Genomic DNA, 25,242 nt, shown 5'->3' with positions numbered 1-25,242 from the left:
ACCAAGTAGTTTATGTTGTAGTTCTTTATAAGCAGAACTATAGGCAAAACTTTTTGTTTCATTTTGGAATGTTTAAGTGAGGGTTATAACCCGTCAGTTCTTTTTTCTTTTGCCATTTGTGTCCCATTGCAGAGATTTCCATTCACTTCCTGTCCCATCGCCAAACAAAGTGAAGGAATTCCCTGCAAATTAGGGGTATTCATTGAGGACCCCCAGGTCACTAGAACTAAGGTCCCCATTGGAAGATTTTCCCCAATACTTTTCTGGGGACAGCCCAAAATTTGTGATTTTATTTACTTTTTCACTTTCAATGATAACAGTAAACATGACAAATAGAGAAGCACAGGCAACAATAAAAACTGACAGGGGTTCTAATTCATCTCCACTCTGTCCAAAACAAAAAAAAAAACTGTTTTGCCTTATCCATACTTTACACTCAGAGGACTTCATATTTTGGAAACTGAGCTCCCTTACATGTATCAAACAACCCCTTCTATGAAATCAGTTGAATGATATCTAAGTTCTGCTGCCTTTAAAAAAAAATGGTAGCATCTTCTTGTGCATTACCACCCCACTCACCCCAATACAAAAGAATGTGACTGTTCGGACACAGGATGGTTCTTCAGTAACCTACCCTGTCCCACATCTATCTTCCCTTATTAGTATTCCATTCTACATGACATGTTTCCTTTTGGACATTTCCATATATTAACTATGCCCCCTTTTACTGCACTTGTGATCTGCCTCAATTGTCCCCCTAACTGCTACTCTTGTCCATCTGCAGCATCATCCTCTGTATACTTTTATCTACCTGCTCCAGGTGCGCTCTGTAGCATGACTCTCCTATGTCATGTACAGTATATTCTGCTAAAGAGCAAACAACAAGTCGGTACTAATAGATGCACCTACTAGCCAGTGTAGGCATAATGGGAAATATCTAATCCATGCCTCAGTGTTAGGACCTGCAAGCTATTATGACCTCCATCTGTAGTAACTAACTCCCGAGGGCATATAAAATAACATTAGGTTACACACAGCAAAGTGGTCTTGCCTACATATACAGTGCCTTGAAAAAACATTCATACCCCGTATTTTGTCCCGTTACAACCAAAAACATAAATGTATTTTGTTGGGGTTTAATGTAATAGACCAACACAAAGTGGCATATAGTTGTGAAGTGGAAGGAAAATGATAAATATCTGAAACGTGTGGTGATTTGTATTCAGACCCCTTTACTCAGCCCCTAAGGAGTCAAATACAATCTTAGAAAAAAACCTGTTAGAGTCTGCAAAAGACTTAAGACTGGGGGGGGGGGGGGAGGTTCACCTTCCAGCATTAGAACCCTAAATGTTCTGATTACCATACAGTATATATTCATGATCTTACTGTTGCTTTAAATTGGCATCCATTACTGGCAGTTACTGTAGTATATTGCACCCACTTCCTGTCCTGCAGACATATTGCTTAATACCTCCTGCAGTTAAAAAGCATGGTGTCACGGTACTACTTACAGCGAACCCCCAGGCGAGCAGGTGACACGGAATCCCTCAGGGTGTGGAATCTAAGAGTCAGCCGGTGTTCCGCCAGGAACCCTCTCACAAAGGTTTGGACCCCAGGCCACGACCCCCTGGGTTCACCCTGCTCGCTAGGGAAGTACCAGAAGACACTGTAGACAAGGATGGATGGATGAAGCAAGGAAAGCCAGGTAGTGAGCCAAGATCAGGGCGGGCTGCAGACAACGTAATCAGAAGCTGGGTCAGTACACAGAAGATCAATTCACGAGAAGTCAGGTAAAACAGGTTACACAGGGGAGCTTCAGAAACAAACGTTGCTCAAGTAATGGTAGCTAGTTAGGAAGGGATTTAAATAGAAAAGCACATGAGGGGCTGGACAGGAAGGAAACATATATTAGGCAACAGGTGAAGGGCGTCGACACCCATAGCTGGAGAGTGCACAGAGCGGAACACCAGACAATGGGCAACAGATCCCAGCCGACCCACTGCAGTAAAGGTGAGACACAGATCAGCTCCGCAGCTGATCTGTGACAGTACCCCCCCTCTTACGAGGCCTCCCTACACATCTGGGGGTTTGCTTGGAGGGAAATTTCTGATGGAATCTGGTCACCAGATGTGGGGCACAGACATCAGTGGCAGGGACCCAAGACCTCTCCTCCGGACCATAGCCCTTCCAATCAATGAGATAGAATAACTTCCCCCAGGAGTACTTGGAGTCCAATATTACTTTAATCTCGTACTGATCCGAGGTATCAGCTACAGGAGCGGGGTGAGAAGAAGGGCGAGAGAAGCGATTGAGGACCAGTGGCCTGAGCAGGGAGACATGGAAGGTGTTGGGTATCCTGAGATGAGAGGGTAGACAGAGCTTGAAAGCCACTGGATTGATCTGGCGGAGAATAGGAAATGGACCAATGAAGTGAGGGGCAAATTTCATTGAGGGTAACCGGAGTCGGATGTGCTTGGTAGAGAGCCAAACTCTATTGCCAGGCAGGAACTTAAGAGCTGGACGGCGATGACGATCTGCTGCCGTCTTATGCCTGGAAGCAGCTAGATGAAGATTCCCAGAGACTTCTTTCCAGATTGAGTTGAAAGACCTTTGGGTCTCAGCTGCTGCTGGTACCACAGGAGAAATGGGAACAGGAAAGGGAACAGATGGATGCTGCCCATAAACTGTGAAGAAAGGAGATTTCCCAGAACTGGCATTGGTGTTATGGTTTAAGGCAAACTCTGCCCAGGGAAAAGGGTCCACCCAGTCATCTTGGTGGGCTGAAATGAAGGCACGGAGAAAACGTTCTACATTTTGATTTACACGTTCCGTTTGCCCATTGGACTGGGGATGAAAGGCAGATGAAAAATCCAATTTAATCCAAAAGGAGCTGGCCAAGGCTCTCCAAAACTGGGCAGTAAATTGAACTCCTCTGTCAGAGACAATATGGGAAGGCATCCCATGAAGACGAAAGATCTCCTTAATGAAAGTTGTGGCAAGACTGGGAGCAGAAGGTAGGCCTGGGAGAGGAATCAAGTGACACATTTTGGAGAACCGATCCACCACTACCCAGATGACTGTAGAACCTGTTGAGGGAGGCAGATCTGATATAAAGTCCATGGCAATACAACGCCAAGGTACATCGGGCAATGGTAAGGGCAAAAGCAACCCAGCAGGGGCGGACGTGGAAGATTTGGAAAGTATACAAACTGTACAAGCTTGAATGTATTCCTTGACATCCTTACGAAGAGATGGCCACCAATAATGACGCTGAAAAAAGTCACAAGTACGAGGTATGCCAGGATGTCCAGAGAACTTGGAGACATGTGCCTAAGCAAGGAGTTTGGGACGAAGTGCAGGGGCTACAAAAGTTTTACCAGGAGGAGGCTGCGTAAACTGGAGCTGAGTGGTGGCTAGAATACGATGCGGAGCAATGATGGGACCAGGATCTACGTGATTCTCAGAATCATTTACATCAAACGACCTGGACAAGGCATGGCACCTGGACGGAAAGTAATGTTAAAATTGAAGCGGGCGAAAAAGAGAGCCCAGCGGGCTTGACGTGGGTTCAAGCGTTTCGCGGATTGTAAATACTGCAGATTTTTATGATCAGTATAGATGGTAATACAATGGGGAGAACCCTCTAGAAGATGTCGCCATTCTTGAAGAGCTAGTTTAATGGCGAGTAGCTCACGGTCCCCAATGGTATAGTTTTTCTCAGCACAAGAAAACTTCTTGGAAAAGAATCCACAAGGTTGAGACTTGCCCTGCTGAGCTTGGAGTAGGACGGCACCGACTCCTACAGAAGAGGCATCAACCTCCAAAGAAAAGGGTTTAGTAATGTCCGGGCGTAGAAGAATTGGGGCAGAGAGGAAGGCTGCCTTGAGTTTGCAGAAAGCTTCAATGGCTTCAGGGGACCAGAGCCGAGCATTAACACCTTTGCGGGTGAGCGATGTAATAGGAGGCACCAAGGTGGAGTAGTTACAAATGAATTGGCGGTAGTAATTGGTGAAGCCCAAAAAGCGTTGGGTGGCTTTAAGACCAGAGGGCTGAGGCCACTCGGAGATGGCCCAAAGTTTGGCTGGGTCCATGAGGAGACTTTGTGATGAGATTAACCACTTGTTTACTGGGCACTTAAACCCCCCTCAGTCCCAGACCAATTTTCAGCTTTCAGTGCTCTCACATTTTGAATGACAATTACTCATTGCAACAGTCATGCAACACTGTAAATAAATGATTTTTTTGTCCTTTTCTTCATACCAATAGAGCTTTCTTTTGGTGGTATTTGATCACCTCTCGGTTTTTTATTTTCTGCGCTATAAATGAAAAAAGACCGAAAATTTTGAAAAAAAATGAATTTTTCTTCGTTTCTGTGACAAAATTTAGCAAATTAGCAATTTTTCTTCATAAATTTTGGCCACAATTTATACTACTACACATCTTTGGTAAAAATAACCCAAATGTTTGCATATTATATGATCTGTGTGAAATTTATAGAGTCTACAAGCTATGGTGCAAATCATAAAGATTTGCAAAAAAAGATCACATCTGATGTACTAAGGCCTATCTCCATTCTTGAGACCCTAACAAGCCAGGAAAGTACAAATGCCCCCCCAAATGACCCCTTTTTGGAAAGTAGACATTCCAATGTATTTAGTAAGAGGCATGGTGAGTTATTTTAAGTTGTCATTTTTTCCCACAATTCTTTGCAAAATTAAGATTTTTTTTTTTCACAAAATTTTCATTGTAATAGCTTATTTCTCCCACACGGAATGTGCATACCACAAATAACACCCCAAAATACATACTCCTACTCCTCCTGAGTATAACGATATAATGACACCAGGGCAATGGAAACGTCCAGAAAATGACCCCATTTTGGAAAGCTAACACCCCAACGTATAATCTATGAGGCATAATGAGTATTTTCAATGGTTCATTTTTTTCCAGAATTTTTCGGAAAATGTGGAAAAAAAATGAAAACGCATTTTTTTTTACACAAATTTGTCCATTTATAAGATATTTCTAACGCATAGCATTTACATAGCAAAAATAGCACCCCAAAATACATTCTCCTACTACTCCTGAGTATAACGATACCACATGTGTGAGACTTTTACACAGCCTGACCACATACAGAGGCCTAATTTTGAAGTAGCACCTTCAGGCATTCTAGGAGCATAAATTACACATTTCATTTCTCAACCACCTATTACAGTTTTGAAGGCCCTGGAACACCAGGGCAATGGAAACGTCCAGAAAATGACCCCATTTTGGAAAGCTAACACCCCAAAGTATAATCTATGAGGCATAATGAGTCTTTTCAATGGTTCATTTTTTCCAGAAGTTTTTGGAAAATGTGGAAAAAAATGAAAACGCATTTTTTTTTTTTACACAAAGTTGTCAGTTTATAAGATATTTCCAACGTATAGCATTTACATAGCAAAAATAACACCCCAAAATACATTCTACTACTCCTCCTGAGTATGGCAATACTACATGTGTGAGACGTTTACACAGCCTGGCCACATACAGAGGCGCAACATGCAAGAAACACCGTCGGCGTTCCAGGGACACATAGCCTGCACATACCAAGAATTACACCCCCAAATACATTATGCTGAGCAAAGGGTAAAGAAAAGATTACCTGTGGTTTTAGAAGCACAGTTGTCCACAGGAGGATATCACTGGTCCAGGCAGCAGGCAGGGACTTGGTCAGCAACAGCGAACACAGTTTTTCAGGCAGCAGGCAGGGATACTGTCCATATTACAGTCCAGGGTCAGTGCAGAGATGTCAGCAGTGCCTAAAATATTGGTCCTGGTAGTAGGCAGGTCCTTGTGGTGTGGTCAGTGCGGCATGACGGCAGTAAGTCCTACAGGCAGCAGACAGAAGTAGAGCCTCGTTCAGGACAGAATGGGGATAGGGGTAGAGGCTTCTCCCTCCCAAATCTCTTTGAAGCCTCCGAGTCTCCAGACCCTAATCTAGGAATAAGAAAACAAAAGAAAATTGTTTTCTTCTTCCAGAAAAACTATACTGGAGCCCCTCACATATGTGAGACCCTGTGTTGAATCCCACTAGTCCAGTTGCAGAATACAAGATCAGTCCAAGAGGCAGGTAAATATCGTGGTCAAACAGTCCAAGGTCAGTTCCAAATAAGGCAGAGATATGTACAGAATCGTTAGACAGAAGCATGGTCGAATAACAGTCCAGGGTCAGTTCCAGATCAGGCAGAGGTATGTACAGAATCGTTAGGCAGAAGCATGGTCGAATAACAGTCCAGGGTCAGTTCCAGATCAGGCAGCGGTATGTACAGAATCAGCAGGCATAAGAGTGGTCAAATAACAAGCCAGGGTCAGTTACAGAGCAGGCAGTGGCATAAGGGGTGTGAAGGTGTATGAAGGCAGGAACTGAGGATTATGTTTACTATACTTCACAAAAAATTTATTGAAGTATGGTAACGCCGAAAACAGTCGCCTATGCAGAGGCCTGGTTGGGAAGGACATTGTGCACAATAATAAGATGTGTCTCTTCTGACTCCTGCTCTGGTACACACCTTACATCTTTTTTGACGTCTTTGGCCTGTTGGTTTGGGAGGGATTTTATTGGGAAAGTAGCACTCGGAGAGTCGACTAACAACGTCTGATCAGATATTTTCTGGTGGGCCGTTTGGGAAAATAAGGGCAGTGAAAACTTCCTCCTGGTAGCCAAAGAAACGTTTGGGGTTTTGGGTGGAGTTGCGGTAAATGACATAGGAATTGTAAATGGCCAATTGAAAAAAATAAATTGCTCCTTTTTTGTACCAATGGTATGTCCGTCTTGTGACAAGATATGGTTCCATCATTTGGTCGTTGAAGTCGACTCCCCCCATGAACAAATTGTATTCGGAAATGCATTTGGGTTTCTTTACGGGGCCACTCCTTCTGGGGATTTCCACGAAGGTATCATTGTGGATAGAAGACAACATATACACATCCCTTCTGTCCCTCCACTTCACTGCCAGAACCTCCTTGTTTCTCAGACTTGCGGTTTCTCCTTTTCGCAGCTTCTTATTCACAAGACTTTAAGGAAAGCCCTTCCGATTCCTTTTTACGGTGCCACATGCTGGCGTCTTCTTCCGGTGAAGGTTGTGGAACAGGGGCAGAGATGTGTAGAAGTTATCTACATACAGGTGGTAGCCTTTATCCAATAGGGGGTATATGAGGTCCCAAACAATTTTTCCGCTGGATCCCAAGTAGTCCGGACAATTAGGGGGCTGCAGCTGGGTGTCCTTCCCTTCGTACACTATGAATGAATATGTGTACCCTGTGGCTCGGTCGCATAATTTGTAGACCTTCACCCCATAGCGGGCCCTTTTGCTGGGCATAAATTGCTTCATTCTAAGCCTGCCGCTAAATTTAATAAGGGACTCATCCACACATATGTGTTGGTCCGGGGTAAACAATTTGGGGAATGTTTCTGAAAAATAATTAAGTATTGGTCGAATTTTGTAAAGCCGGTCATAACTTGGATCATTTAGTGGAAGGCACTGGGAATTGTCGCTGAAATGTAAGAACCTCAGGATCATCTGATACCTGGTTCTGGGTATTACCACGGAGAAGAGCGGTGAGTGGTGGAGGGGGTGGGTTGACCAGTAGGTACGCAATTGATTTTTTTTGTTGAGTCCCATATTAAATGTGAGGCCTAAAAAAACCTTGAACTCCTTCACCGTTAGGTCTCTCCATTTGTAGGGATGGGCATAATAAGAGGTCGGATTTTGCAAAATAAATTGTTGTGCATACAGGTTGCACTGGGCCACAATTGACGACAACATATCCTCCGTAAAAATTAAATTAAAAAAATCTATTGGGGTAAAATTCTCCGTGTCCACCTGGACTCCTGGCTGGGCAGTGAAAGGGGGAACATTGGCCTCTCCTGAATTAGGAGGAAGCCACAAGGGGTTCTGAAGGGCATAGGGAAGGCCGGCATGGCTCCTAACCCTTTGGGGCTGAGATGACACCCCACTGGTACTTGGCCTTTCTTGCCGGGGCACTGCGGTGCTGGTGGACGGCACTGCGGTGTTGGTGGACGGCACTGCGGTGCTGGTGGACGGCACTGCCTCACTATAACGCCTTCGTTTGATGGGCCGGATATCTTCCTCCTCGGATTCAGTCAGTGTTTCACTGCTGAGGACTGGCTCATAATTTATGTCGGCTTCAGAATCCGAATCTGAAAAGGAATCTGAAGAGGAGAGCTACCCGTTGCTCTCGTCGGCCGTGGAAATAATTTGGTACGCCTCCTCAGCGGAAAAGACTCGTTTAGCCATGGTAGCACTGATGGGCACTGATGAGGTGGCACAGATGTGCACTGATGAGGTGGCACAGACATGTACTGTTGAAGCAGCACAGAGGTGGCACAGATGGGCACTGATGAGTCGGCACAGATGTGCACTGATGAGTCGGCACAGATGTGCACTGATTATACAGATGGGCGCTTTTGAGGTGGCACAGATGGGTGCTTTTGAGGTGGCACAAATGGGCACTGATGGGTCGGCACAGATGTGCACTGATTTATTGCACAGATGTGCAGATTTATTGCACAGATGTGCACTGATGAGGCGGCAGATGGGCACTGCTGAGTCGGCACAGATGTGCACTGATGAGTCGGCACAGATGTGCACTGATTATACAGATGGGCGCTTTTGAGGTGGCACAGATGGGTGCTTTTGAGGTGGCACAAATGGGCACTGATGGGTCGGCACAGATGTGCACTGATTTATTGCACAGATGTGCAGATTTATTGCACAGATGTGCACTGATGAGGCGGCAGATGGGCACTGCTGAGTCGGCACAGATGTGCACTGATGAGTCGGCACAGATGTGCACTGATTATACAGATGGGCGCTTTTGAGGTGGCACAGATGGGTGCTTTTGAGGTGGCACAAATGGGCACTGATGGGTCGGCACAGATGTGCACTGATTTATTGCACAGATGTGCAGATTTATTGCACAGATGTGCACTGATGAGGCGGCAGATGGGCACTGCTGAGTCGGCACAGATGTGCACTGATTTATTGCACAGATGTGCAAATTTATTGCAGATGTGCACTGATGAGGCAGCAGATGGGCACAGATGGGCACTGCTGAGGCGGCACAGATGGGCACTGCTGAGGCGGCACAGATGGGCACTGATTGGCACTGGCCGTGCACAGATGGGGCACTGGCGGTGCACAGGTGGGCACAGGTGGACACATGTGGGGTAGATCTGGGCACTGGCGGGGTAGATCTGGGCACTGGCAGGGTAAATATGGGCACAGATGGCACAAAATACTTTTTTTGCTCACTCACAGTATCTCTCTCCTCACACGCTATCGCTGTGTGAGGAGACAGATTCGGCAATGGGTGATGATCTCATTTGTTTACATTTGAGATCATCACCCATTGGAGGCGGCGATCGCGCTGTAAACAGCCGCTGTGATTGGCCGTTTACAGCGATCTGTGATTGACTGTGTCCAGGGGACACGGCCAACACAGATTTTCCCCGATGCGCGCTCCCGGGAGCGCGCGGGGAGCCCTTAAAGGGGACGACGTCAATAGACGTAGTCCCGGAATTTGAGATCCGCGCTGTAGCCGTCATTTGACTATAGCGTGGATCTCAAGTGGTTATACAGCGCAGAAATGGAACTTGTGTTTGTTCAAATAGACACTTCTCCAATTTAGCATATAGACAATTTTCCCTTAGACGCTGTAGCACAGTTTTTACATGAAGACGATAGGTAGGCAAGTCTGGCGAGAAAATTTGAATATATCATCTAGATATACAATAACACTGACATACAGAAGGTCGCGAAAGATCTCGTTAACAGAATTTTGGAAGACCGCTGGAGCATTGCATAAGCCGAAGGGCATCACCAGATACTCATAATGTCCATCCCTGGTGTTAAAGGCGGTCATCCATTCGTCTCCTTCCCAGATTCTTATTAAATTGTAGGCCCCTCTAAGATTTAGTAAAGATATGAGAACCACGCAGTCTGTCAAAGAGTTCGGAAATTAAAGGAAGAGGGTATCGGTTCTTCACGGTGATGGCATTAAGACCCCTGTAGTCGATGCATGGACGGAGTGAACCATCTTTTTTCGCTACAAAGAAGAACCCGGCTCCGGCAGGTGAGTTAGATTTCCTGATGAAACCCTTTTGTAGCTTTTCCCGAACGTATTCAGACATGGCTTGTGTCTCGGGGATAGATAGAGGGTAGACTCGGCCACGGGGAGGAGAGGTCCCAGGTAAAAGCTCAATGGAGCAGTCAAAGTCTCTATGAGGAGGAAGGCGATCGGCGGCCTTTTTGCAGAAAACATCTCGGAAGGACCGATATTGGGCAGGTAACATGGGAGTTGTGGAGGTCTCAGCAAGAGGAATGGAAGGAGGAGGTAGCACCTTGGAAATGCATTGTTGTTGGCATGGAGGACTCCAAGCCAATACTTGTCCAGAATTCCAGTCAAGATGTGGGGAGTGTTTCTGCAACCATGGAAGGCCCAGGATGATGGGACTGGAGGATTTAGGCAATATTAGGAAAGAGATCTCCTCACTATGCAAAGCCCCAAGGTGTAACTCAATAGGAGAGGTTTTAAACTGGATTGGACTCCACAAGGAGCCGTCTACTGCGGTCACGGAGAGGGGTATAGCGCCAAGGCAACAAAGGCGATGCCCAACTCGGAGGCTAAAGATTGTTCAATGAAATTCCTGACAGCACCAGAATCCACGTATGCAGAGAGTTGATAGAGGCATTCTGAGCCCAGCGGATAGCCACGGGAAGGGTGAAACGAGGGAAGCGAGGAAAATTAGCGGATCGGTCTAGATCACCTCCCTCTGAGTGAGCTAGACCCTGGTGTTTCCTGGACGGACTGGACAGGAGTTCAAAAGATGTCCTTTATCGCCACAGTAAAGGAACAAACCCAGTCCCATGCGTCGGCCACGCTCCTCGGGAGTGAGGCGTGTTCGCCCAAGCTGCATAGGTTCTTTCAACACGTGAGAGGTCAAAGACGGAGAGGATTGCACCGATCTTTGGACTACCTGTGCTGGGCGGCCAGCAGGGGGATGACTGGATCTGGATTTCTCCAGAGCCCGCTCCTGGAAGCGAATGTCAATTTGAATGTTCAATGCGATTAAGTCATCCAATGTGGTGGGAATGGTGCATCCAGCGAGTTCATCCTTGACACGGTCAGGTAGGCCTTGCCAGAAGGTAGCAGTAAGGGCCTCATTATTCCATTTGAGTTCAGCGGCCAGCGTACGGAATCGAACTGCGTATTGGCCGACTGTCATTTCTTGCTGACGAAGATGAAGGAGGGCCCCAGCAGATGAAGACGCTCTGCCGGGCTCATCAAATGTTTTCCGAAATGCATCCAAAAAGAGCTGGAGGTCAGAGGTGATAGGAGCGTGTGATTCCCAGAGTGGAGAGGCCCAAGCTAAAGCATCATCGGAGAGGAGAGATGATGTATGCGACTTTGGTGCGATCAGTAGGAAAATGGTGGCTGGAAAGTTCGAAGTGGATTGAACACTGATTAATGAAGCCCTGACAAGCCTTAGGATCACCGGAGAACCGAGGTGGGGACTGCAGATGCAGGCAGGGATTGCCAGGTACAGCAGGTAAGACCGGAGCAACTGAAGCAGGAGCAGGAACGGGAGGAGCTGAAGTTGCAGCGAGTTGCAGACGATCCAGACCAGAGGCAAGATCCTGGAGAATCAGCATTATTTGCTCTTGATTAGCTTGCTGGGAGTTAAGTCTCTGAACTAGATGTTGCATTGGATCCTCAGTCAATGGCCGATTCTACGAGACGCTCATGGCTTGAGAAAACTGTCACGGTACTACTTACAGCAAACCCCCAGGCGAGCAGGTAACACGGGATCCCCCAGGGCGTAGAATCTAAGAGTCAGCCAGTGTTCCGCCAGGGACCCTCTCACGAAGGTTTGGACTTAGCTGCGTGCTGACCCCAGGCCACGACCCCCTGGGTTCACCCTGCTCGCTAGGGAAGTACCAGAAGACACTGTAGACAAGGATGGATGGATGAAGCAAGGAAAGCCAGGTAGTGAGCCAAGGTCAGGGCGGGCTGCAGACAACATAATCAGAACAACCTGGGTCGGTACACAGAAGATCAGTTCACGAGAAGTCAGGTAAAACAGGTTACACAGGGGAGCTTCAGAAACAAACGTTGCTCAAGCAATGGTAGCTAGTTAGGAAGGGATTTAAACAGAGAAGCACATGAGGGACTGGATAGGAAGTAGCAGGAAGGAAACATATATTAGGCAACAGGTGAAGGGCATCGACACCCATAGCTGGAGAGTGCACAGAGCTGAACACCAGACAGTGGACAACAGATGCTAGCCGACCCACTGCAGTAAAGGTGAGACACAGATCAGCTCCGCAGCTGATCTGTGACACATGGGAATTGCTCCAATATTTCTTAATACTGGCCTTGGAAGCAGGCTGTCATTAGTATTCAATTAAGTAGTATGCGTTCTACTAATTCAACTGCATTTTTATGTGTGTTTGATAGTGGTTCTGCCAGGGAGTTCCTTTAGTTAGGACTAATTTCTGTTAGCTAATGTACACTAATGTAACATGCTTGATACTAATTGCATTTGTAATGTAATGCTTAATGCTAAAACAGTAAAAGTATGTTCCGGAAGAAGTCAGATTATCGAAGAAACCGGTCGAGCGATAGCGTCATTTCCTGTCATTGCGTTTGGAGAATCTACCTCTGAAACCACTATGTCCAGTACATGCTGTCTTAATCGTCTTTCATGTAAGCGCATTACCTTTATTAAATCCTGTGGCATTCGTCTCTCATTTGGGGTATATGACCTGATGTTACAGTTGGAGTAAAAGAAACCTGATGTTTTCCCGGTGGTGGCTTGAAGTTTCTGTTGAGCAGACCTCATTACAGACGTGGAGTTTTTCCAGACATACAAGCCTATGTTGACCCCCCCCCGTAATAGGTGGTCAACGCTCTTTGGTAAGGGCACATCCTATTTTTTTTGGTGTTGGTCGCACAAGGTGGAGGAAATTGGCGACACAGCATTCAAACTTTCCCTACTGTGTCACGTTTGTGACTCTTGGACTTACTTGTTTATATTATTTATTTATTGGTTATTTCATACTTGTTCACCTACTACAGGGAAGTAATCTGTTTCAGCATGCAGCACACAGATCAGGATACTACATCAGCCTAATATTATCACTTATTACCCACCAGTTGAATACTCACCCCAAAAGGTGACCCTTGGGGGTTTTTGTATTCCCTTAGCACTACATTTTTTATTATCCATTCTATAGACAATTTGTCACATTGTTGATGCCATAGGCGAGCACATCCAAGCCAAATATGTAAAAGGGATCAGGTAGAGAAACACTGGAGCAAGGGAGGGTAAAAGGGCTATAAACTATCCACCTTTAGGAAGATTCACCCTCAAGCACTGAAGACAGCATTAAAAACCTGACAACTTTATCCAAAATATGTGCACTGTGAAGGAGCAAATTCTTGCAAGTTTGGGGATTACCAGTGCCTAGGAGGCAAGCAGGCCAAAAGGCAGGGTCCAAGTATATTCTACATGTATTATATGGCCCCCTTGTGGCCCGGAGTGGAGATTATCGCTTCCTAGTTGGCTGTAGTGGAGGACCCCCCTGGTGGCTGGAGACAAGGAGTGGAAATGGTCAGCCTGGTTTGATGTGCCTGTTTTCTATGCTTGGAGGTGAGAGTTCTGAGAGCCTTTAATCCTGGGATTTATAACACTGCTTTCATCTACATTTTCACCATTGGTGCCTGTTAATTACACGTTGACATCCACTTTATGGACTTTTGTATTTAGCTGAATATTTTTTTTATATATATTTGTAGATTTTTATTTATTTATATTTCACTAGCACTTAGCACTTTATTAAGGTCTTTTTGCGCAGGACTGTATAATTTGTTTTGTCGTCCATCTTTTTTCATCTCACTTGCTGTTGTCTCCTTCCGTTTGCAAGTAGGAGATGTTTGTAAGTTGGATGTTTGAAAGTAGGGGCCTGCCCTATATGCTCTGCAGAAATGGTGGAACAAGGTGTTGGTTTTGCCACAACATTGTAAGCCCTCAAAGTGACTCTTGGTGGGCGCTGGAGCGCCCTGCTGTGAACGATTATATCAAGAATTGTAATTACATGCCATTGTTGAACAGTGGTAGAAAAATTGACCTTTGGTGGTTGTGGTCCTCACCGTTACTCTGGGTGGGCACAGGAAGGGGCCCTCCTGTGAAATATTATATCAAGAATTGTAATTACATGTCCCTGTTAAACAGGGGCAGAAAAATTGGGCCTTAGGCACTGGTGCTGGTGCCACCACACTGCAACCTCTGCCATATAATTACAAATGACATTTGTTCTGCCTATGAAGCAATAAAATATTAATTTAAGTGGGAGTTTGTAGTGGTACTGGAGAAAAGAAAGAAGAATGCAATAGGAAAATAATTAGAATGCATAATTTGCTGGATCCATTGGGCTCCCAAAATTTTTTCTCTACCTCTTCATTATTTGACTTAAATACCCACTATCTTTTTCTATTAGGCCTTTTCCCCCTTACTGTGTGAAGCCAGATATACCCACGTAAATCCCCAAACTAGATCCCACATCCCCACTGTTAGGAGTACCACCGACCCAGGGGACCACCAGTCTCCTCCAATCCTCTCTGCTGACGTCCACCTTTTTTTTACCATAGCCCATCCAATAGGAAGTGGCTACAACAGGCAGGTGTGTGGATTTTATCTCTGAGAGGGGCTTTAAATGAAAAGTATAACATACAGTGGCAGTGCGTCTGTAAAGGGCGCAGGAGCACTGCCCCCTCTCTTCTGTCACCGCTCTATCACCATAGATAGATTCATGCCTTGCATGAATCTATTTATAGTCCCCGCTGACACCCCCTATTCAGGTGTCTGGCCCCTTTTCTGGCACTGGGCACCTGAATTATAGTGATGTTTTTTTTTTTTTGGAAGCACCTGATTAGAGCCGTAGACTCTAATAGGCACCCAAAAAGGTGAACAGCGGGTGCAATGCTGTGCGTTTGCTGCTCACTCAATTGTTTGTTAGCAAAGCGAAGGAATTCACTTTGCTAACACTGAACCACCTCTCAGCCAATCAGGTGCTCGGGTCTGTTATCTGTCACCTGATTGGCTGAAACATCAGACGCTGTGATTGGACGCCTGATAGAGAGGACGGAAGAAGACATCAAGGAGCACGCAGGACACCGCCACTGACCCGCTGCGAGACAGGCAAGTGCCGGGGTGATACACACTGCCAGCATTTGATGGGGCACAGTTGCAGCGGCAAATGATGGGCACACTGGCAGCATTTGATGGGGCACAGGAGCGGCAATTGATGGGTACACTGGCAGAAATTGATGGGCATACTGGCAGCAATTGATAGGTATGGTAGTTGGCACAATGGCTGCTCTTGATGGGCACAGTAGCTGCCTTTGATGGGCACAGTGGCTGCGTTTCATGGGCATAATGGCAGCATTTGATGGGCACAGTGGCTTGCGTTTGATGGCACAGTGGCTGCATTTGATGGGCACAGTGGCGGCGTTTGATGGGCACAGTGGTTGCATTTGATGGGCACAGTGGCTGCGCTTGATGAGCACAGTGGCTGTGCTTGATGAGCACAGTGGCTGCGTTTGATAGACACAGTGGTTGCATTTGATGGGCACGGTGGTGGCAATTGATGGGCACAGTGGCTGTGGTTGATGGGCACAGTGGTTGCATTTGATGGGCACAGTGGCTGAACTTGCTGGGCACAGGGGCTACGCTTGATGGGCACAGTGGCTGCGTTTGATAGACACAGTGGTTGGGCTTGATGGGCACAGTGGCTTAGTTTGTTGGCACAATGGCCGCAATTGATTTTCTTTTTTCAGTTTGTTTGCGCCTCCCCAAAAATTTTGAGCACCAGCCGCTAGTGGCACCAGTAGCTGCGTTTAATGAGCACAGTACTTGCGTTTGATGGGCACAGTGGCTGCGCTTGATAGGCACAGTGGCTGCGCTTGATGGGCGCAGTGGCTGCGCTTGATGGGCGCAGTGGCTGCGCATAAAAATCAAGTAGGCTTTGTCCATTTAAGGGGTACATGAGACAGCATTTGCAGAGCGATCTAATTGATTGATACTGCAAAATCCTACTCTAACTCAGCACGCACTATCTCCTAACACTACTGACTGCAAGCTCTATTATAAAAAATAGATCACTAGCTATATAGGTGAGGTGAATATAGCGGTGTATACTGCGGTCAGGGCACAGACAATAACCACTACACATCAGCAAGATAGAAAAATCGTCCGAAAATGATCGGTGTGTACTGTGTTGAAGGTACACAGAACACCCACTGCTTCAGACGCCAACACACTACACGAGGCCGCCGCGATGGCGGCCTTATATAGTGTGGGGCGTGCACTACACAGCCTGAGCTATGATTGGCCACAGGCATCCTGCCTGTGGCCAATCATGGCTCTCCTCGCTGCTGGCGCTGCGATTGGCCAAGCATGCGGGGTCACAGTGCATGCTTGGCCAATCATGAGCCAGCAATGCACTGCGCCATCGCACACGAATTTGACGCGAACGGACTAAAATGTTCGGATTTTGCCGAACGGACGAACAGCCAATGTTCGAGTCGAATGTACGTTCGACTCGAACACGAAGCTCATCCCTAGTAGTCAACATAGATGTGTTCTTGGGAGAACGGCTGCAGCTTTTTTCCAACCATAAGGCTGGAGCCTCCCTAGCCTTTGTGATGGACAGCAAACCATAATTTCTTAGTATATTTTTCTGTGGTAAATGGTGTGTTATCAGTGATAATTTAAAAATATGTTTATGGTTTACAATACAATACACAAGAAATGTTGGTTGTTGTATTGGTTGCTGAATTAGAGAACAGTTAACTAGTTTATCCTTTTTAATGTGAAAAACCTTTATAGGTTACACTTCTTGGGTAAAAGGAAATGTAAACATTTTTTAAAATGCACTCTGTCTCAACAACACCGTTGATATACTGATTATCTTGATTGTTTCTATTTTTCATTTTCAAAGCTTAAAGAGGAGTCCCAGGCTCCCCCCAAAACAAAATTAATTACTTAATTAATTTTAATATTAGGGCACTTACCTGTCCAGGCATCCAGCGTTGTCCTCACTTGAGCCATGGTGAACTAAGTTAGAAGTGGGAGCGGGTACCTGTCAAAACCAGGTACCCCAAAAAGTGCCTCCCCAAAAGCACCTCCCCAAAAAGTGCCAAATGTGGCAGCAGAGGGGGGTGGGTGGAGAAATAACAGGTTGGAACCAATTGAAAGTGAAGTAGTCAGAAACAGTTTCGTCCCTAAAAATACAGTTTACAATCTATCTGGTGATGGTCACCATGGTCACTTTTAAAGTGAATTTTCAATTCATTACTGTTCATGAATTAGGTAATACAAAGTCAAATGTCATGTGCAAGCATAATTGAGGAATATCCCCGGAAAGAAGAATCGAAGGCGGTGTGTTCTGAATGGTGTAGAAGGTTTCGTGATTTTATTCACCATATCTGGAGATGTCCTAAATTGATAAGATACAGTACTTGTATAAAATACATTGTTCAGCATATTAATGCTATTTGCATAAATGTTGCATTTAATCCATGTATAGTATTTGGGTGCATCTAGAGGTTCATCAATTTAATTTGAGATCGGGGAGAACAATGTTTCTTGCTAGAAAACTAATTGTACAAAAGTGGATTTCACCACGTGCTGGCATTCTTTTCAGAATAGCAATTGAAAGCTGCTGCAAACTGAGGAGTGTTAGGCCTCATTCACATGAGCAATTGGAGCTGATCTGCAAATTCTGCTGGCGTGAATCGGAGAATTCTTGCAGTTGGAATTGCCAGTGTTTATATTTATCTACTGCCACTCTGCCCCTGTGAATGAATGACAAGCTGACAGCAGCTTTGGCTATCCTTGGGTAAATGCACATGCAGCAGTTACTTGCGGTTAATGTCAGATGATCGTAGCTAGATGCAAACAGATGCATCCAAGCTCAGACACCTGTCCTGAACTGCAGGTAACTGCCGAATGTGCAGATACCTGCAAACAGTGATGGCTCCTCTCAGCCATTTTATGTTTTGTATAAGCTGAGCAGTCACCTAAGTTCATATACATCTGTAATCTTAGCTGCAGGAGTCTGTTTATTCTTTTCACTGGAATCAGGTTCATGTCTTCAATTTCCAATGAGAAGAAGGCATTGGAGTAAAATAAAATGTTTTTGGACCAGATGGATGGGGTAGATTAGAATGTGTAATCAGTGGTGTAATTAGAACCTTCAGGTCTCAGGGCAGAAGGCCAGAGCCTGGTCGACCTTTGTGACTCTGGTAGTCCAGCTAATGATTTAAAGAGGGATTCCACCAAAAAAAAATTTTTTTAAAAGCCAGCAGCTATAAATACTACAGCTGCTGACTTTTAATAAATGGACACTCACCTGTCCCGGGTTCCAGCGATGCCGGCAGCCGAGGCCGATCGATCGCTCGGCTCTCGGCTGCAGCCGCCACCATTCTAGGTGAGGGAATCAGGAAGTGAAGCGAATCGGCTTCACTTCCCGGTTCCCTACTGCGCATGCGCGAGTCGCGTCGCGCAATAGGAAATCTCCGCGCTGTCACTGGGACCCGTGTGTGTCCCAGCAGACAGAGCGGCAGGGCAGGAAATGGCGTAGACTCCCACGGGAGTCTATGCCCGGAAGTGGGTGTAAATACCTGTCTTTGACAGGTATCTCCACCCCCCTCCCCCCTGAAAGGTGTCAATTGTGACACCGGAGGGGGCGGGGGGATCCTATCAGCGGAGGTTCCACTTTAGGGTGGAATCCCGCTTTAAGTAGGTTTTTTAATTATTTTTTTTTTATATTATTTTTGTATTAATTATCAGTGGTCTAAACAGACCTCTGATGTGTCACCTTTGAGACAGAGAAAGATTAACCACCTCAATACAGTGCATTTTCACCCCCCTTCCTGCCCAAGCAATTTTTCAGCGTTCAGCACTGTCACAATTTGAATTACAATTGCATGGACATGCGATGTTGTACCCAGATGAAATTGTTATAATTTTTTCCCCACAAAGGGCTTTCTTTTGGTGTTATTTGATCACCTCTGCAGTTTTTATTTTTTGCGTTATAAACAAAAGAAGAGTGACAAGTTTGAAAAAAACACAATATTTTTTACTTTTTGCTAAAATAAATATCCAAATTTTTTTTTTAAAACAACTTTTTTCCTCAGTTTAGGCGGATATGTATTCTTCTACATATTTTTGGTATAAAAAAAAAGTTATAGTGTCTACAAAATAGAGGATATTATTTTTTTTACTAGTAATGGCAGCGATGTGCCATTTTTTTTATCGCGACTGCGATATTGCGGCGGACATATCGGACACTTTTGACACATTTTTGTCACCATTCACAAAAAATGCATTGATTACTGTATAGATGTGACTGGCAGGGAAGGGGTTAACACTAGGGGGTGATCAAGGGGTTAATTATGTTCCTAGGGAGTGATTCTAACTGTAGGGGGAGGGGATTCACAAGGGGAGGAGACCGATAGGTGTTTCTCTGTAAAAGGAACACACCATCGGTCTCCTCTCTTCTGACAGGACGTGGATCTGTGTGTTTACACACACAGATCCACGGTTCTGCTGTGTTACCAGGCAATCGCTGGTGCCCAGAGGACATCGTGGCAGCCAGGCACGCACAGAGTCCCCAGTGACGCGCGCTCCCCTGGTGGGCCGAGAATGCGAAGGCCCTCCCAGAACGAGAGCTGCGCCACCTGGCCATCATATGACAGCTGGCAGGCGGCAAGCGGTTAAGGACAAGGCCCTTAAATGGGTTGTAAACCCTCATGTTTTTATCACCTTAATGCATCCTATGCATTAAGGTGAAAAAACTTCTGTCACTGACCAGCCCCCCGTTTTGCTCACCTGAGCCTATTCATTCCCATGCCAGAGACGCGCAAACCCTCTCTGGCCGGGGTCTCGGCTCTTGATTGAAAAGATTTATAGCCATGCAGCCATTGGCTCCTGCTGCTGTCAATCCAATGATTCTGGGGGTGGGGCCGAGTCCAGCATTCTCTGTCTATGGAAGCAAATGCTGGACTCAGGAGCGCGCCCACAAGGTAACCCCCAAGGAGAGTGCTTCTCCTAGGCAGGGATATGCAATTAGCGGACCTCCAGCTGTTTCTAAACTACAAGTCCCATCATGCCTCTGCCTCTGGCTGTCATGCTTGTGGCTCTAAGAATTGTCTTGTTATGCCTCATGGGAATTGTAGTTCTGCAACAGCTGGAGGTCCGCTAATTGCATATCCCTGTCCTAGGGGGTTTTCCAATGCAGGGAGGAGCAGCGAGCGCCACTGGGGGACCCCAGAAGATGAGGATCAGGGCCACTTTGTGCAAAATGAACTGCACAGTGGAGCTAAGTGTTATTTTAAAAAAAAACTTTACAACCCCTTTAATCTCCATCTCTGCAGCCTCAGCTGCACAGGATGAATGGACAGGAATAGCTCTGCACAGAGCTTCCCATTCATTCACAAAGTGAAGCATAATAAACACAGTTATGTTTCAGTTATGAGTGGACAGAGTCAGTGATTGGTACAAATGACACATTCACCGGCCCATTCCCCATTCTCCATCCTGACACATCCCCTACAGCAGCCAGCAGGAGAGGGGAGAGATCTGATCCTCTATTTGCAGCCGCTCTTCATCGCGCCTCCTCTCTAGGTGTACAGGGGGGCTGCACGGCCGCCCTGCTACATAAGGCCAGGTTGCAATTGCGACCCCTGTAGGTATGCCTCTGTCTATGATGTTTAAATATGTAAAGGTAGGTTTAGTTGGTATTTTTGTTTTATTATTTTTTTGGATGTGGTGCCTTGTGTATTTTTCTTCTAAGGTATATGCATTTGTCTTAAAATAGGCTTTTTCTATAAATAAATTATGGATTTTAAAAAAGTATAATAAAAAAAAACAGGATTTTTGCTTTTGCATTAAAGTCAGCGCAATTTCACCCTATTCACTAAGCTAAGCTATATTTTTTTATTTCCAGAGTGAATTTATAATTACGGAGTAAATGAAAAAAAGTTGTGCTGATTTCAATCATCCAAACACATATGTGAAAAAATCCTGTACTTTAAATTTTCCTTGCATGTGATTCCTTGCAAAGTAATTTTTCTCTTGTTTTACCTCATTCACTAAGATACGTAGAAATTCAGTATAAAAGTGAACATGCTCTACTTGTTTGTTAAATCAGGGTTATTAAGACTTTTTCCCTGTGAGGACTACTGTGTGACCTGTTTAGAAAAGGGGTTTCTGTGTGCATGTTTCAGGCATAGCTTGCTAACATTTTTAGTATTATTCAAATGTCAATCAAATATAAAGTAAAACAAAGAAATTGAGTAGACATTTTTAATTAATTCAACAAACTTCATATAGAAGTATATGCAGGGCCGCTGATAGGGCAGTACAACCAGCCCTGTTGTACCGGTCCTGGCCAGCGGGGGGGGGGGGGGGCAAGCAGCTTTTTACTTCTAGCTTAAAAAAAAAAAAAGCTAAATAACTATATTAACCCGCACCCACTTGATTACCAAGGTATATAAGGAATACATATTCATTTCCTGGGCCCCATCAGGTTACCAGCGGAGTCCAGGAGGTGAAAGCAGAAGCGGGACTTTTTTCCATTTTCGGGGTGCAGGGATACAAATTCCGTGCCACATGCTGCTCTCAGTATGCCTGCACAAACTAAAGATCTTCCTGCTCACTGTATGCCTCTCCGGTGGATGGATATTACTGTTATACGGCTCCCTTCATTCAGTAAGTGCTGCAGCTTGAGGGACTTATCACTGAGGCGGCTGAGACAGACAGAGCAGCAGGAGTAATCTGAACAATGGCAGTAGTGCACAGGCTAGAAGTCCCCTGTACATACACACTCACTGACAGGTCACACTGTTGTAGAATGTGCAGTCCCCAGACTCTGTGTGCTCATGGTTATTATCATTATGATGATCAGAGCACAGCAGGTGCTGTATGACTCTGTCAGTGTAACATGGCTGTTGGGTGCTGACTTTCCTGATATATGGCTGTACTGTGTGTTACAGACTATAACTTAGCACAGCCATAACAGCAAGTCAGCACCACACAGTCATGTTATACTGACAAAAACCATACAGCACCTGCTGTGCTCTGATCATCATAATGATAATGACCATGAGCACATAGTGAGATGCTACTTTTACACATGTGATGGGGGGAAAGGACAGTAAAAACACACAGCCAAGCTGCATTTTTACCACCCCTAAACCACTCAAGCTTTGCAATTGGGTCCTTTTTCATGCAGACCTGATTGAAAGCTCCATGTAGGTTTACAGGTATGAACTGACTTGTGTGCATTTAGATCCACCTTCCTCCGTGTCCATTCAGGTGGGAAAAAAAATTGGAAGAGAATATCCTTTTCTATTTTTCCAGACCTAAATGTGACAGATCAGAGGTAGCCTGATGTAAATGAACACAAGTCAGTGGTGTATGAAGACACAAACTGAATGGGCACAGATGTCAAAACACTGACATCTCTCCCATTCAGATGCAGTTATGATTGGTGGGGCGCTGTAAATGTTACATGTTCCAGCTCCTGCCTCCAGACACCCCCCCCCCCACCCAGACAGCGTGGAGGCAGGGGCTGAACGAGGGGCTGGCGTGTGGGCGGAGCCAGGGCATGTTGTGGGTGGGATCAAAGGGGCTCCGTCAGGTAGGCTGTATGGGGCCCCATGATTTCTAACAGCGGCCCTGAGTATAGGATAGAAAATGGAACATTTTTAAATGGCACACACTGGAAATGTAGCAGCATACTGTACACTAAAACATCAGCTAGAAGACTTGTGAGGGTATTTTTTTGTTCACTTGCAAGTTTACAGTTTAGCAAGTGTCTGAAGTTGGTTGGATTAATCCCTTGAATATTCACAAATGGAACAGACACATACATTTAGTATTATTGGACTGCCATGAAGCAAACAATTTAAGGTGCATATAAAAAAAAACTATGAAATGATACAAGCACATAATATGATGGAAACACAATGGGAATTGTTTTACAACAAAAGTTCCTTACTTAAGAACTTTCGTACAAGAAGCATTCGTATCAGTGTCTGTTTCAGTAATATCCACTGTAGTCGCGGGAGAGAAAAATAATATGTAGTCAGAATTAATCAACAGAGCATGCTGTCTAGGAAATACTTTTGTTCTTTCAAATTGTACTTAGTCTTAGTCACTTAGTCTTACCTGGCATGACCCCTTATATGACAGCTGTTTTCCTCTTTGATACAAAGTGCAAATGTTGGGGTGTTCCATATTGTCACTGTCACATACTGGGTCTCGCAAATGTTCACACTTAATTTGACGTGGGATGCATTCATATTGACGGCATTCAAACTTCTCAACGCTAGTAAGGCAGACCTGTCTTCTTGTAATGCATCTGTATAAAACAAATTTATTTTAGGGATTTTGAAAATTAAATTAAATTATTGCCATTAAAGAAAAACATGGCCAAAAAGCCCAATGTCTGATAGGTCAGTCTTTGATAGGGTTACTATTCTGCAATAGGTTACCAATCTACAAGCCACAAAATATCTCCAGGAAAATTATATCACTCTCAAAAGAAAATCAGCTAGTTAGACCCTTTGCCCACTACTTTTGAACTAGCTTTTAAACTGGTAGTCAGACAATGGCCTCTTCTATTACAGGCTTTTGAGACAGGTAAGAAGATGTATGACAAGAGTGGTATTCATTTAATATACAAGTAGAACACCTAGTTAAAATGCGTTTACTTCAAATGCTCAATCATGTGCAAGGAAATAAAATAAGTTTCCTTGACATGATTAGATAATTGGATGAAATTAACATTTTACTCCTTCAGTAAATCAGCCCTACTGACTTAAAGCCTTCTTTGATTGGAAATTTCAATTTGACCAAAATTATATACACAGTTCAGAAACTGAAGGTAAGCAAATAGTTATAGTCAGTAACAGCCTTTTTTGCACTGGGGTGTGGGCCGCTTTAGCAGCAATGTGCCGCTAGTTTTAGTGGCACTTTACCGATGTAATATCGGTGCTTTTCGTCCGCTAGTGGTGAGCTTTTTGGACACTAGTGGGGTGCTTTTAACCCCGCTAGCTGCCAAGGAAAGGGTCTAAACCCCCCCTGCAGAGAGCTGCTGCTGAAGCGCTTTGCAGGCACTTCGGCGGCTCTGCCAATTGATTTCAAGCACTCAGGCTTTCACACTGGGGAGGCTTGAGAGACACCTTACAGGCTCTTTTTTAGCACTAAAATGCCTGAAAAGAGCCTTCTGTGTGAAAGGGGTCTAAATGTCTGTGAAGGTTCTAATTTATCTAGGTCATAGTACTATTAATAGTAGCTAGTCATGCCTCATGCCTGGTGTTGGAAGGCAACATGGTTTAATATCATATTTCTGGAGTTTCTCTTTCTGGTTGATACCAAGTGACTGGAATGTAACAAGTTGCACATCAAATCTTTTTAGAACAAAAGCTTGGCTCCTGACCAACTGGTGTAATGGAAATCCTTAAGTAACTCTGAAAGGAAGCTTCAAAGGGGACCATGGCTAACAAGATGATTGATGAATGTCCTGCTACAATAGAAGGGGGAAGCTAAGAACTGCCCCTGGAGGCCAATACAGAAGGGCGGACAAAAATATAATCTATTAAAAGGACTACCTCTTGGCAATATCTCATTGGACAGGAGGCTAGTGGGGGTGGTTACGAGTGGGTCTGAATGAATGTGTAAAAAGTGCAGGCAGGAGAGCTCACATCTTAGTAATTCACAAAGAGGGAAAGGACCCCACATCTTGTGGGAACTACAGGCCTATTTCACTCTTGAAAGTGGAACTTAAGTTGTTCACTGAGACCTTGGCTGCCTGGCTGGCGCAGCACCTCAGAAACTAGTTCACCTAGACAAAGCTGGCTTTATACCTTCCAGGGAAGTAAGAGGCAACACGACCAAGGTATTAAATCTTTTATATGTTGTAAAAGCCACAAAAACCCTGTGTGTCTTTTTAAACACTGATGCCGAAAAGGCATTTGACCAAGTAAACTGGACAGTTATGATCTCAGTGCTTTGACACATTGGACTGGGTGAGGTGATGCTAGGTCGAGTAGCCAAGATTTACTCCAACCCTACTGCCCAAGTAAAAGCAGAGTCCTTTTAGA

The 25,242-nt window shown here is 45.1% G+C and overlaps 1 protein-coding gene across 8 annotated transcripts in view; it reads right to left on the bottom strand.

Annotated features, from left to right (window-relative positions):
- RECK (reversion inducing cysteine rich protein with kazal motifs) overlaps positions 1–25,242 on the bottom strand; it is a 909,451-nt gene that overhangs the window by 145,131 nt on the left and 739,078 nt on the right. For all 8 annotated transcript variants that reach the window (XM_077491985.1, XM_077491988.1, XM_077491986.1 and 5 more), the window contains one exon: positions 23,306–23,498. In XM_077491985.1, coding sequence (XP_077348111.1) covers positions 23,306–23,498 — 193 coding nt within the window. The remainder of the gene's footprint in view (positions 1–23,305; positions 23,499–25,242) is intronic.

This window comes from Lithobates pipiens, unplaced genomic scaffold (genome assembly GCF_037356315.1).
Source record: "Lithobates pipiens isolate NorthernLeopardFrog02 unplaced genomic scaffold, aLitPip1_a1.2 Scaffold_19, whole genome shotgun sequence".
Taxonomy (NCBI): domain Eukaryota; kingdom Metazoa; phylum Chordata; class Amphibia; order Anura; family Ranidae; genus Lithobates; species Lithobates pipiens.
This window is presented reverse-complemented; position numbering and strand designations above follow the sequence as displayed.